The 15285-nt window shown below is 45.8% G+C and overlaps 1 protein-coding gene and 1 long non-coding RNA gene across 11 annotated transcripts in view; one reads left to right on the top strand and one right to left on the bottom strand.

Annotated features, from left to right (window-relative positions):
• HIPK2 (homeodomain interacting protein kinase 2) overlaps positions 1-12107 on the top strand; it is a 135913-nt gene extending 123806 nt beyond the window's left edge. For all 10 annotated transcript variants that reach the window (XM_083830120.1, XM_083830119.1, XM_083830113.1 and 7 more), the window contains one exon: positions 1416-12107. In XM_083830120.1, coding sequence (XP_083686246.1) covers positions 1416-1883 — 468 coding nt within the window. In that variant the 3' untranslated portion in view covers positions 1884-12107. The remainder of the gene's footprint in view (positions 1-1415) is intronic.
• On the bottom strand, positions 6826-14626 carry LOC310897204. Its single transcript, XR_014582125.1, has 2 exons — positions 14354-14626; positions 6826-14241 (listed from the first exon to the last, which is right to left on the bottom strand). It is a non-coding gene; the product is annotated as an uncharacterized lncRNA (long non-coding RNA).
• Between the last annotated feature and the right edge of the window lie 659 nt (positions 14627-15285).

Here is a 15285-nt window from a genome sequence, read left to right on the forward strand (position 1 = left end):
GTATCCTTCAGGTGAACGGAGTGCATCAGTCCAGCTGCAGGAGTGGGATAAGTCCCCGTCAGATGTGATAAGGCAAAATCGAGCCTCTGTGTGCATACGTGACCTCTTGTCATGTAATGAGTTTGATCCATTCCACGATAAATCTGGGCTGAGATCTGAGCAAAATACTGTTACCTGGCATCATGCAGTTCCCAAGATATTTCATAGTCTGTGACCAAAACACCCAGGGGATTCCCTTCTTAAATAATGCCCTTTTCGTGGGCTGCACCTGGAGCCTTTCTCTTCCCTGAGGTGAGGTGATGAGAGTGGGGAAGTTAGAGCAGTTACCACCATTTCCAGAGGAGACCATGTGGACAGCACAGAGGACAGTGCCGTTTTGCATCCAGAGCTGGATATAAGCAGAACTGGTTTAAGAGAAATACTCTGTGGGAGAAAAACACTCCCCCTCCTCAAAATTTAGTTGAAATTTAAAAATTTAAATAACTTGAAATAAAAGTGAGTGAAAATAGAGGAAATGGGTAAAATGCTGTTTCCAAGAGCGGGGGAGGAGTGTGGCTGCCACGTTTTAGACCACAATGACGGCACAGGGAGTGCTCAAAAGGATAAAAAGAATTGGAAAAATAGAAGGAAATAACATGGAGCATTGTACTTCCTGCCTGCTAATTCCTACTTTATTGGTTATTTAATGCTCTGACTACACCATAATTACAAATGACTGGGAAAGCTCCTTGACATTATTGTGCAATGCAAAAAAACAACTTAGAAAATCCCTGAAAAAGTATATTGTTCCTGTCCCACTGCAAGAAGTTGCCTGTGCTAAAGTAATTATAGTTGATTGCACGAGGCTACCAGGCACCTGCAGGATCTGATTGAGTTGAGGGTTTTATCTTTAAAAAATAAAGTAGTCATTCTACTTACTGCGGACATGATAACCTCAAAGACCCAAACTGAACAAAAATAAATTGCCTGTTCCAGGCATAGCTAAGTGACTTCATTCCCCTGAGCTATCAGTGCGCTGTATTTCATCAGCAGAGAGCTCAGTAACAGAAGCTGGGCGTTGTGCAAGTGACTGGACTTGTGGAAGATGTTTTTAGGACCTGAGCATCCAAGGTTGGGTCTTCATGGTAGCTGCGTCAGCAGGTCGTTGCTCAAAGTGGGGGGCTCTGCTCTCCTTCTGGGGGCCATTTAGGTGAATGTATGAAGCTACAAGGTCTTGCTAGGCTTGGGAGGGACCCTTTGCCATCGCCTGTTTCCGAGGGAAGGTCATGGTGATGCTGAGGGTTTCAGGAGGAGCACGAGGGACTTTCCTGAGGCCAACCTGGTTTCATAGGGAGGTTCCCAGGCACGGCTGAGGAGGTAAAGAGCCGTCGTCTCTTGTCTTGTAACCGCTTATCACTATTGCTGTCTTTATCCAGGCCCAGCAGCACATCACGACCGATCGCACAGGGAGTCACCGGAGACAGCAAGCCTACATCACTCCAACGATAGCTCAGGCCCCGTACTCTTTCCCGCACAATAGTCCCAGCCATGGTACAGTTCATCCTCACTTGGCCGCGGCTGCCGCTGCTCACCTGCCCACCCAACCCCACCTCTACACATACACCGCCCCTGCCGCCCTGGGCTCCACGGGCACCGTCGCGCACCTGGTGGCCTCCCAAGGGTCTGCGCGGCACGCCGTGCAGCACACCACCTACCCCGCCAGCATCGTCCACCAGGTCCCTGTCAGCATGGGCCCGCGGGTTCTGCCCTCGCCCACCATCCACCCGAGTCAGTACCAGGCTCAGTTTGCCCATCAGACCTATATCAGTGCTTCTCCAGCCTCCACAGTCTACACTGGATACCCACTGAGCCCCACCAAGGTCAACCAGTACCCTTACATCTAAACACTGGAATAAGGAGCGAGAGACACACCCACCACGGGGGAGTGAGGCGGCTGCTTTTGTACTGAAGAACATGACAAACTAACAATGCAATGGGAGGCTCACGTGAAACTTGAACGAAGCAGACTTTCAGGAAGAAACGAGAAAGAGGAAAGAAGGGGGAGAACCAATTCTACAATTTTTATTTAAAAAAAAAAATAAAGAAAATGGAAAAAAAGAACAGAAAAAAATAAAACCACAAAAAAACAACCATTCTACACCAAACTAGAGAGAGAGAGAGAAGCAGAAGGACCCTCCAGCGGGTCCTGTGTTTTGAAGAACTTCACCAATAGACTTTTAAAGGTTATTTTCATCCAATAGTGAGCTACATTTAGAAATTTGTTGTCCAGAACACCTAAAATGAAATCCATTAGGTTTTTAATCCAATAGGTATATGGATTAGGGATTTATCCAGCATTTCAAAGGGTTTATGCTCCATCCTTGCTGTGGTCTCTGTATCCCAAAGCACACGTGGGGCTTTGGGATTTTTCTGGAAAGTGGGTAAGGGAGGAGGAGGGAGGAGGAGGAAATGTTGTCCCAGTGCTCTAAATTCTGATTAGCACTGATCTGCTTAAACATAACAGGGCAAAACAGGCCACGCAGCACTGGTTGAGATCAGAAACAGTGGGGTTGTTTTCCCCTTTCCTCGAACACACTGGATAAATCCCTGAGAAATGCTATTCCTAAATGAGATCTCTAATAATGTATGTTGGATTTCAGTTTCATTTTATTTTGTTTTATTTGGAGTTTTTCCTTTTAATCCCTAGCCGTTTTAGTATAGGAGGAGACATTTTAGCTGCCCCTGGTAGAATGTAGCACTATACAGGTCATACACCCTTTTTACTATTTTGTGTTGAACTTCAACGATACCAATAGACTATTCCTCAATGTGATTGCACAAAGAAAAGTGATATAACATAGGCATGTAACAAATGTGATTGTCCAGGTATGTATGTGTGTGTGTGCGTGTGTGTGTATGCAGATGCTGCCTTCTCTCTGTGGTGTGTTCCTCGGCACAGCCATTACAACTGTCACAGTCTTAGTTTTACATCATTCCCTCGTAGTGCCTTACCGAACTACAGACGCGGTTTAAGGGTTTACTTCCACTGGTACTCCTAGAAACTGACTGAGGCTAGTCGGAATTTAATCTCAGCTCTTTTTCTTTTCAGGTTGTTATTGCTGATTTTCTTCTTCTGGTGATGGTGGTGTTATTTTTTTTTTCCCCACGTTGTCAATCTTAGCTCACTTGGCAAGGTGTTGGGGAGGCTTGTAGGGGTTAGAAATGTGTATATCTGGGTGTTTTCTCTAGCACTGGATGGGCTGGAAGTGACCAGGTTGGTTGTGAGACCCAGCATGACTCCCAAAGGGTCTGAAGGTGTGTTTGTGGATTGGTCTGTTTCTTTCCTGTTGAAGTAACAGCTTTCCTCCCCGGAAACTGAATTCTCATGTTGCTGCTTGCCGACGTTCTCGGTGGAGTAGGAGGACGGAGTCCTCCCAAGTAGTCAGGTTGTCTCAGTTGTACATCTGAAAGGGGAACAAAACTTTAGCTCATGGGAGGGGGAAACACTAGCCATTGCCATAATCTCTCACTACATCTGTCGGTGGGAAGGAGTTGGGAAAGGACTAAAAGCAGTCCCAAAGCAAGCATGGGAAAATCCAGTTGAGAGAGTCAAACTCAGGTTTCTTAAATGAAAGACAGTATTGCGAGACATTGGGCCTTACCCACTCCAACACGGTTGTGGCAGTATGAGTTTCCCTTCCTCCTCTCACACCTATTCTGTGAAAGATTTCCTGTAGTGGTGTAGCGCCCCTTGACTGGGGGAGCATGTTGGTACTGTGGGTCCTCCACACCGAGGAGCACTACGTGGTCTTGTTTTCTGAAGGTTTCTGAAGAGAGCCTTCCCTACAGTTGGGTTTGGTTAGGAGGGAAGTTTGGCTAGTAACAGCAGTTGCACTGCTGCATCGATATTTAGAAGTGTCTCTAGAGTACCCATGTATATGGTCGGGCTTGGGAGAAAGAAGAAAGTTTGACAGAAAGTTTCCATGAAGTCTACATGGCTGCTCAGCTCCACTCCACGATTCCCTGTAACTAGAGCATGAAGTATTTAAGTGTTTCACAAGATGCTGGAAAATAGCAGGTTCGTTGACAGAGTGGCGAGGGATGGGTTCCCTGGGTGGCGATAAGGAAGGAGGTTCTCTCAAGTGGGAAAAGATGACAAAAAGACAAGCACAAATACATTTTCTTGTGGTGAGCGCTTGGCTGGCCTGGAAGAGAAAGGGATCCTGCTATGTCAGATTCAACAAGATGGTTCAACAAGACTGTTGTCTTCTGGCAAACCACCAAATAACCTCCTGGTTGCCAGCTCTGATTCCTGGGCTATCCTTGCACAGTTTTCTTTTCCTGCCTGTCCTTCATTCCAGCTCAATATACTGTAGATGAAGATGTGATCTCCCAGCAGTCTGTGCACCTTACCCCTCCCTTTGGAAATACAACACTTCCCCTCTCATCTGGGGCAGGAAAATAATTCCCCATTCTCGCTGTAAAATTCTGGTGCATTCCTCTCCTGTCCCACCAGTTCAGGAATGAGAGCGTCATGCTGCTTGTGTCATGAAAAGGAAAGATAATGTTATTTTATTGTATGATTGTTATGATTATGATTATTATTTTATTATTATTATATTTTACTCTGGGTTTTAATTGCACACGCATTCCTTAATCTTTTTTTTTCTCTTAGTATTGTTGTTGTTGTTATTAATTTTATTTCTCTTCATCAGTGGCATCAGAAGGGTTGCTGTGTTTGTGAACACTGCAGAAGGAAGGGGAAACAAGGTTGTCCTGAGAATGAGAACCTAGGAGGAGTGGGGTGGCTATGGGAGACAGCCTTGAGGGACAGTGTTCCTCCATGTCCCATCTGCATTTCAGAGTAAGTCCAGAAACATTCACTCAGAGGCCAAAACCAAACACCAGCTAACAATGATCTATCAGGAGAGTAGGATTAAAGGCAGATGAGGACCTTGGGGCCTTAGGATCTGGCTCACTATCACTTTGATAGGACTTTTATTTGAGTTCAAGCCCTATTTGTGCTCCAGGCCATGATTATTTGGCCTTTTTGACTAACCCAAGGCCACACGATGTGGTAAGGGTTGGGTTTTCCTGAAAGAGAAAGCAGATATGTGGTTCTCCAGAAACAGGACTAGTGGAGGAACTGCAGTAGAAGAGTGCATGTGGTTCTCAGTCCAGTCACGGATGGGATAAACCGTGCTGGTGCACACAGCAGGCATTAGCTAGGTAAAACACAGCAGCAGAAAGAGCAGGTTCCTGACCTGTTCTTCCACTCTCACTGAAGATCAGTCAGGTGTCCACAGGGCCAGGATGCTTGGTTTGCCTTTTTTTTTTTTTTTTGTCCCTGATGTAGATTTTCCTTTCTTTTATAATTATTTGTTGTGAAAATTAATTAAGCTATTCTAGTCTCTAGAATGTAGGTATTTATGTTTTCGATTTGCATCACCTGCTCTGTTAGAATGGGGGGAAGCAGTGGCTGAATTGAAACTCCATAAAAAAATGATAGGACTTCAGCAGAGACTTAATCATGCACTTGAGTGCTTTACTGAAGAATAGACTTAAACCCTTCAAGTTAATTACTTGTTTATATGCTTCTCTGGCCTAGGACTGTTGAAGCATGGAAGGCTGTAATCTCAATCACAAATGTGTTTTAGTTATATTAATTGTGTTTTCCCTGTGTACCCATCTGGCCTGCTCTCCCACACAGGCTTGAATCTGATTTCGGGGGCGTTTGGCAGCAGAGCTGGTAGAGCGGCACACGCTGGCAGTGAGGAGCGATGCGTTGCGTGTCGGAGGAGGTGGCCTTTCACGTTGTCCATGCTGGAGTCGCTGACCTGCCAGCTGGAGGTGGCCAGATGATCACGGTGATGGGACACTGGTGGCAAGGGATGAGCAGCGTGGCTGTTGAATTGCTGTGGTGTTGCGACACCGAGTGAGGGCTGTGTTTTCTGGTGGGTACGGGGGAACTGAGCAACACCTCCTCCCTCACACCTGTACAAAGGCACGGTATGGGAAAGTGTGGTGCTGGTAGTCACAGGGGAAACCTGATCAGATTAGCAGAGGAAGCAAAAGTTTTGCATGCTATCGGTGCCACATACATAATAACAGCCAGCTTGTTTTGCTTGCAAAGTCCTTTGGGGAGGAAACAGGATTGACGTGTTTGGGTTGGGTTGGTGCTCTTTGAGTATGTGGAGTAAACTGCGTGGAAACTTGAGAGAGGAGGCGAATGTTTAGATACTGGAAGTGTTTTGGGTGGCTTGTGGCTGGCATGGCAAGAAGGCGGTCCCTTTCGCCATCATCTCATCTTGCTTCCTTCTCACGTGGGAAGCAGAAAGAAGCACGGACATTGCCTCTCCTTAGGGGTGGATCGTCAGACTACTGCTGTGAAACCAGACTGTAGAAGGGAGTGGAGAAAACAGTTGACATGATCAGAATGGAAGACCTGAATGGAAGCACTTCCCACTACAGACTGGAACAAATCCAGTAATTTGAGAGAGCACAAGCAATTGCATCGTCCTCAGCAGTTGCACCTGCTTGCACCCAACAAATCAGGCCTTGTCAGATCTCTTTCTCTCTCTTTGTTCTGTGGTTTTGTCATAATACCTGAAAACATTCCAAGGAAGGGACACTTCTATCTGACATTTTTCCTTTTTTATATTTTCAAGGGATTATGTCTTGCAATTTGGTTTGAAGGAAATTCCATCTGCAAACTTGAAGGGCGATAAACCCAGCTTTTTCTTTAACCAAAGAAACTTTATTTTTTAAAAGAGAGAGAAAGAGACCCCCACCCACTACGGAAATTAAACCAAGCCACAAGTCACGGCTGCCAGGCAGCAGTGATAAACTGTGGAATTGCCTCTTTTGTCTTTTTTTTTTTTCTCTCTCAAGTTTCTATCATTGTCTCAAGTAGCTAGCTTGATGAGCAGAGAAACTCACACTAAATATTGCTGCTATCCTAAACTTTAGGGGATGTCAAAAACGTTATTCTTCTCTCATTACTGTTCACCTTGATTAAGATGCATCAGTGGCAACAATGCGATGTTGAACTTGTGAGCTGTGTGGTGGGGATAAGCTTCTGGGTGTTCTGCATGCTTCTGTAGCACCTCCTTCTCGGGATTTGGGATGCTGGTTTTGTTCCGAGCGTCAGACCCCAAAGAGCACTGCAGCATCAGGCCTTTGTGCGGCTGGGCAAGGGTGTTGGACTTACCGGTGTGCTCTTCCATGGCTTGGCAATCAGCCCATCGGAGAGGTCTGCCAGTTTCGGGATAGCTGTACGCAAAGTCCACATAACTGATCTTTGCTCAGTGTGGGCAACGCAGACAGGAAAAGTGTGGGACGGGAAGGCTTTCCCCCGTCCTGCTGACGTAGCCCTGCCTGTCCCACAGGAACGTCAAAGCAGTTGGTCCCCAACCCTGGACACCTGCCCCCATTACCCCCCTGGTCCCCGAACCTCCCTGGCTCTCCTGTGAGGAGAGCCCATGCCCAAAGCACGTGCTGGCCCCCACTGGCCTCTCACGGCCTGCTGCTCATCCCCTGCATGTGGGGAGGAAGAGGTGGGGGTCTCCACTGCGGGGATCCCCACACCTACCCCGGCAGCGCCTGGAGCTGGTGCGTTGGTCCTGTGGCATGGCGGTGCTGGGGCAGCTGGCGGGAGCACGGCACCAGCCTCTCCTGGTGGGTGCCCGTCCCACAGGTGGCACCGCTGTCCGCCGGGGCAGTGTGAGGCGAGAGCCACCAGCCAGGGCTCTGTGACAGAGGTGGCTTTTCCCCGAGTGTCTGGGGATGACCCCGGCAGTCTGTTAAAAGCTGCTGGCACATGTGACGGCCTGCAGGACAGGCAGGGCAGGCCACTGCGGGCGGCCGGGCTAGGCCCTGCGGGCGCCAGGCTCCGCGGGTTACAGGCCATGCGTTACAGCGCTGGCACGCGTAAGGAGTGGGGCTCAAATGGCGAACGAGCTCGGTTCCTCAGAGGTCTCACGAAGCATGCTAGGAGGGTTGGCTTTCTGCATTTCTAGTTTGAAACTCCTGTTTCTCATTTACGGGTTAGCTTTGTCCTTCCAGTTTTAGCAGTGCTGCTATAACAGACTATTCATGTGTGTTTGAGGATAAAGTTTTTGTTTTTAATCTTTTGCTTATCATAGTTAATCTAAGAAAGGCAATACTAAAGGTATATTTTTTTCCAAAAATGATATTTTTTACTGCACTGATAAATATTGTGACATCTCTGTTCTTAACTCTTTCGCTGTGAGGGGAACCGTGTGCAGACTCACACAAACCTTGTAAATACTTGCGTGTACTTCTGACAGCCAGGGATTTATTTTTTTTTTAATTTTTTTCTTTCTTTAAAACAAGGTTTCCTCTTTGAAACAGAAAGCAATGGGGCAACAATGCTCAGAGCAAAAGCAAAGCTTATCCCATTTTCAGAACATAGCCAAGGAGTTTTTGCAGTGCTGGCATAGAGTTAATATTTAATGCCAATGTGTTTTGATTTTTTTTTTTTTTCCAGCAAATTGTTTGGAAAGGAATAAGACAGAAAAGCTTTGGTCTGGAATTCTGATCAGAAATGTTATTTGTCTCTTTTATGGCACCTCTGATTTTTGTTTTTCCTTTCTTTTCCAAAACTGGCTTGCTGCAGGCTCGCTGGCCTGGGCTCTAGGTCAGTCGGCGGCTGCGCCAGGCGCCTGGTGCTCAGGGACCGCCGACTCCTTTGGAAGCAAACCCGCCGCCGGTCAGGATTCTGGATCCTGACGGCGACAGAGGGTATGCCAGCAGACCGTGGGGTATCCTCGGGTTTTTTACAGAAGGATTTAGATACACTTATATTACGCAAACTGTGACCTAATGGCAATAATTACCTCAAATGTGGGCATTCATCCTGGTTTTAGCCTTTCTGAAAACATGTAGCCAGCTTGAACTTTGATTCAAAGACTCTAAACTCTGTATGGGCGGAATAACGATAAATGCCCACCCTGGTCATTGTTGCTTGAGTGAATTCTGAAGACAGTGAATCTTTAAAGAGAAAAAGTTAAACCAAGGAATAGATTACTCTTTTATGTATTTTAATCAATTGTGATGTTAAATGCACATGTAAGTATATATGTTTATAGCTACTGTAAAATGCTTTGGCCTTCTAGAAGATATTTAATGAGTCACATTTTAAACCAATATGAACTGAATAATAGACCGTGGCTACTTAAACAGTTTTCTGGCTACATTTTATAGTTATTACAGTGTTTTATAGTTTACATTTAAACTGGTACTTTTTAAGGGAAATCTTGTGTTTGTAAGTGACACCTTCAAAAACTCAATACAGCTGCCTCTTTTTAATTTTGCCCTTTACAAATGGAAAAGTACAAGTGTGTCTTTAATATGTATATTCTGTTCTGAGATATAACATAGTGTTGGAAAGTCAGTCCAGAGATCAAGTAATCCACTGTATTCCAAAGTCTGGTTGAAAAACACTCCACCCACTTTGTGGATTTAGCACCTCTAGTCCAACAGATAAGCTATTTGTTTGTGTGCTCGTTTAATACCATACTTTATCAAACTCCTTGGGTTGAAGCAGGGAGCGCAGTACTTCCAAATTCACTGTTCTGTGTAGGATCCTCATCTGGATGAAGATACCCATGTAAGAGAATGAAGGATATTCAAAGGAAGGATTGTATTGTACTGTTGATAAATCTTTAGCCAAATGATTAATTCCTGAGTTTAGTGATTGCCTGTTTTATTTTGGTTTTGTACGTGTGTGTGTGTGTGTGTGTGGTGTATGACAGCCACTCAGAGGCAATGCTGTAATTTGGCTTTCGTCTGTTCACCCCGTTATTACAAACGGTGCTTACCACCGCAGAAACTGTTTGAACCAGTAAACTAAATACAAAGTTCATTGACCATCTCGTTGTCAACTTTGTTTTCTTAGCCAGCGCCAGTTCCCATCAGTGCTGTCTCCCTGCTGCTGTTACGGTGTACTTTGCATTTGGGTATGTCACACTACCCCCTCCCCAGTCTCGCCTAGCTGTCTAGCTTGCTCTTTTGTGTTCTGTCACTTGAGTAACCAATGAACATGGTATAAATGTCTGCTGGGCAAAATGGTACTGCTAGGTCATGAAAGCACAGGAACTGGCATTTAAAAACATAAATCTGTGTCTGTCTGAAGAACCGATCTTCTGTGGCGGAGCCTGGGTGCCCCAGGGGGGCCCCTTACGTTTCTGCCCCATGCCTGAGGCACTGGTCCCAGCGACCCCGGGGTCAGCGGTGTTGCAGAGGAGCAATGGAGATGCTCGTGGTGCCACTGGCTGCTGATACAATCCCCCAGTGCAGCCCGGGGCTGCCGTGCCCACCCCGTAACCCACGGAACCAAAGCGACGACGCATTGCGCGGCAGCCCACGAGCAGCGCTGGGGCTGGCGGGGATCATCCCCCCTTTCTCAATCATCACCTTTTGCTGCCCTCGGCACTTGCACGACCTTTTGTTCTTAAGGGGGGTCAGACCCACAAACACCAGCACACTTAAGCGAAGGAGACAGTCCTTTTGAATTCTTTGGCTTGCAACTTGTCAGGCAAGAAGGGGTTTTGGCCACTGGCAACGCACATCCCATAGAATCCGAATGGTTACGTATAGCACCGCTGCCCTCGGAAAGGAAATAACAGGCTTCTGCCATGCTTCCATGTCACATGGTTACATACAACACTTCTGGCTCCCCTTCTCCCCCACCTTTATTCCTTCTGTGTTCGATTTTGTGTTTTATTTAATTTGATTTTTTGCTCTGTATTCTTTTCAAAATGAAACTTCCATGGATATCCCAGGGCACAACCATTTCAGGTGTAAAAAGGATCTCCTCATCCCCTGTTTCACCAGCCAAGAAACCAAGGCTTTTTGGGTACCGATTCTACTTGGGCAGAATCAGAATGTAGCCTGTATCTTTCATACCAAACCAAATTTCTGAAAGGAGCGGAAGTGTAATTAATAGCTTTATTAAAGGAGTGTGAGAGAGAGAGAGAGTAAGAGAGGGAGCGAGATGGTGAGAAGAAAGAGGGGCATCTAGGAAGTTGACAAGGCTAGACTTCGGGTAGTTAAAAATGAACCAAGAGGTGAAACATTATTTACAAACAGTAAAATCCTTTTAAAATCAGGAAGGGGGAAGTGGAGGGAGCATTTTATACCTTTCGACTGCCCACAAGCCCAGCGCACCCTGGATGGAAAGTGGAAGTTAACGTACACTGAACCAAAATTCTTGAGGGGGAGAGATGGGAGGAAAAGCTGTGAAATGCTATCACCACTGCAAGGGAAAAGATGCCCCTGCCCCAGCTCTGGATCTCGAATGGTTCTTTCTCTACAGCATCATCTCAGCCCAGATACCCCATGAAAGCCCTGAGCCGTTGTGTTCCTTCACTGTACGGTTTCTGTAATAAGAGTGTTAATCCATGTTAATCTTTGTGAAAATTATTGTGTGCAACAGTATTTTCTTGTGTACTGCTTTTTTTTTCCTATGTGAATTGTCCCTTTTTTTCTTCTTTTCTTTTCTTTTTCCTTTTTTTTTTCTTTTGGAAAATATGTCTTTCTTCTTTTAAAAAAACAAAACAAAACAAAAAAAAACTGATGTGTTGTAGACCTCTATGTAACCTATTCCTTAGTCTCATATTATAGGTATGTTATAAGAATGGATATTTTACTTGGCTTTAGAATGTTTTACAAGAAAATTAATTCTTAACCAATCAAGTTCTTGCTACTAAAAAAAAAAAATGCTTGTGTTTTTCATCATGACGTTGTGTGCTTCTAATTAATAATCATTTTCGTTGTAGAAAAATGGAGTGAATTTATATTAGTCTTGGAAACTAATAATAGCATTGTAAATTTATGAGATGATTTTAACAGAAAATACATTATAGAAGAATATAGTTATTTTAATTGTAATATTACTAACTGTAGGGTGAGAAAGGAGGTCCCGTTGTGGTGAACTATGTTATAGCTTGTTATTCACGGTTTCTTTTTGATCATTTTTTCGGTCTCTGAGGTGAAACGAGTTATTAATCAGAATTTGTAAACTCACATATGCATATTGTATATGTGTAGAAATGTAATCACACTTTGTCTTGGAATTACATTAAACTGTTTTAAGTCACTGCAAAGTTTGTGTGTCTGTATGTCTTATCGCTAGTTAAAGTTTGCTTTGAATGTTTGGTTAGTTTTCAGTTACTTTTATTTAATCTCCCAAGTCTATTTGGAAAACATCGCTAACAGTATCATTAATAATAAGTAAACAGTTTTCCCTTTGAGGTGGAATTTTTACACGTGTGAGACTAGCAGTTTGTTCTTATTGCAAAAGAGTGTGTTTATGGTCGGATGTTCATTTGGAGCTTCACCAAAGCACAGCAGGGTTGCGACTTACACATCCCTTTGGAGCTCCCTGGCATGCTGACGGAGGTGCGGGCACCAGCTGCAAATATTAGCCTGGTTTTTCTTTGCATTATGCCTGAGCCCCTGTTTCATTTGTTCCCTTTCATCTCTTTGCCAAGCCCCAGCTGACCTTTGAGAAGTTTACTCAGACACCAAAACGCTTCAACAACCACACGCTGCCACCAGCAGTGCCTGCCCTTTGGGCAGTGCCCCATTTGCACTGATAAACTCACTCAGGCGGGATACCTGTGGAAGATCCCTCATTACTCAGTGCCACCCTGCAGGAGATGAGTGGGCCCTCACCTACTCCCCGTGCCAGAGGGAGAGCAAGACCTCCTCCTTTTTGTTGCTGACGTTGTCCAGCATAGGGACTTGTGTGTGAACTGCCAAGTCTCCTGGCATGCAGGATTCAGCTTCTTAATTTGCCCTCTGCCTTCCCATGGGTGGCCAGTGCGATTCACAGTGGTTTATACTGGGTTACTCGCTATATGAAACACCAGATAAGCGTTGCTTTGGATTTCTAGGCAGATGCTGAAACCTTTGGTAACAAGAGGACACAAGACCTAGCTGCCTTAAACTGGCTTAGACCCCAATTCAGCAAAAGCAATTAAAGCTGTACTGCCGGTGCCTATTTAACAAGCCACTTAAGTTTGTGTTTAATTTAAAATTGTATATCCTAATAAACATCAAGCTTTTAATCATATACTAGCAGGTAATTGCATGGGTAGGTGCTTTACTGGAAATGAGGAGTTTACTGGGTGATGGTATAAGGAGGAGACATTGGTGAACGGTCTAATCTCAGAAACACCTATAAATCATAAAGAGCTAGAATAAATGGCAGAGTTTCTCCATGTTTGCATTGTGTTACACTATCTTGTTTTGTTGTTTGTCTGGTAACACATCTATAAAACTGTAAAAAAAAAATGTTTGTCATTCCGTTGTCCAAGACCAGAACAGATTAAAACTGCATTGCAGTTGGACAATGTTATTTCTGACCATTTATCCACAGGAGAGGAAAATACTTTCTCAGTTTGAGCAGGGCTGCTTCCGATGGAACCTGTGATGTCTCACAGGAGGAAATGAGGATTTTCAGCCAGCAGATGAAAAGGTGAGAACCATCTTGGAGAATCAGACACGCCACCAGTGACCCAAATCTGGCCTCCAGACTTCCCACGCTCTGAAGGTGCAGCCATTTCACACGTTTCTCCATAGATCATTTATCCACACATCCACTTGCAAATACTCCTGAGTTTGTTTAAAACTAAAGTTGGTGAGTTGCTGGGGCCTCAGGAACACTGGCACCTGGAGAGCATGAGCCTGAGCAGCTGGTACCAATGAGCACCACCAGCTTTGGGTCACGCCAGCTCTTTCTGGGCCAGAAGGAATCCCTCTTGCTGCTCTGGAAGTGGTTGCCTCAGCAAAACTGGTTCATTCCAGGTGGGGATGGCTCTTGCTTAAAACTGAGACGGTGGTAGGTATATGGATGTGGCATACACGTATCTTTGGTGTCTGAAGTCTGGCTCCTAAGTTTGTATTCATATCTATGAGGAGAACTTCTCTGATCTCCAGTGCTGCTCAGCCCTTCTCCCTTCTTTGCTTCTTTATCTCTGAAGCCGCTCACCCTCGCCGTGCCAGCCAGGCCAGGGCAAATATGCCTGCATCAGCGTTTCCTCTCATGCTGTTTTCCTTTGTTTTCTACCACAAGGTGGTTGTGCAGACAACAAGTGTTGAAGGCCCCTGCACTGCACAGGGAGGACTCTGCCTCTCGGGGCTCCCGCTCACGGGGCGGCAGCGTGGGGGGTGCTCCAGGCCCGCGCTGACAGGGCCGCGAGTGGGGACTCCAGGCCAGCTCCATCCCCTTGGGTTCTTGTGGAGAAAGATTTTTAAAAGTCACTTTATTCCCCTTCTGCTGTTCCAAGCTTGTTTAAAAGATATATATAAAGCTTGTAATAATGTGTGGTTAAAATGAAGGCCTTACCTTAATTCGAAACACTGTGACAGCAGCACTTCACCTGCACACAGCAGCCATTTGAGCCCCTGTCGGTAAAACCCTCCCATGCCGCACAGTCCTCTGACTCCAGAGCTCTGCTCGCCGCTGTGGCAGCATGTTCAGGGCTCCCTTGCTGCTCAGATCTCTTCTTCCTGCCTTCCCCCCTCTCAAAACATCCCCTTCTAGTTGTTAATGACCCCTGTCCTGCATGACCCCCTTTCCTCACCTCTCCCCTTGCCTCCTTTATTTCCTCTCCGTATTGGTTTGACCCCAGCATGTGTGTGCATAATTTAGCAGGGTGCATGAGAGCTGGGGGGTGCGGGGAGAGCAGGCACGGCTTGTGACAGGCAACAGCCTGTAGTGGAGGGTGATGGGAAAAGCAAATCCTATTAGTGGTGTGGCTTTTTTTGTTTGTTTGTTTGTTTTGGTTTGTTTGTTTGTTTGTTTTAAGCTTTAAAATAGCATTGTGAAAGGAAGAAACAAAGAGGCTGGGGCCCTTTCCCTGCAGCCGTGCAATCCCCCCAGCTCTGTCACTGTCCTCTCCACCAGCAGCCCTTGGTGCTGCCTGCTGAAGTACGGAGATGGAGGCGCACAGCACGGACTTGTAACCCAAGGGAAGTAAAAAAGCCTGTGCAAAGAGGTGGTGGGCAGCAAAGGGTGGGAGAGGGTCTGGTGCCACTGGGAAGGGGGAAGTGTCCCGAGACCAGACACAAGAGGGAACAAAAAAGAACTGGGCAGAAACTGGGCACCGGGTTGAAGAGCAAGAGAAGAAAATGGTGATGTAGACATGATCTTCCACATAAGAGGAGATTTTCAGAAACAATGACTTTCCAATGCTGTAACCAAAGTACAGAGGGCACAGAGAGGGTGTCAACCCCTTAAAAAATCGGGTCCTTTCTCAACCAGATTTTTCGAGCCAG

The sequence above is a fragment of the Anser anser genome (genome assembly GCF_964211835.1).
Source record: "Anser anser genome assembly, chromosome: 1".
In the NCBI taxonomy this organism is placed as follows: Eukaryota; Metazoa; Chordata; class Aves; order Anseriformes; family Anatidae; genus Anser; species Anser anser.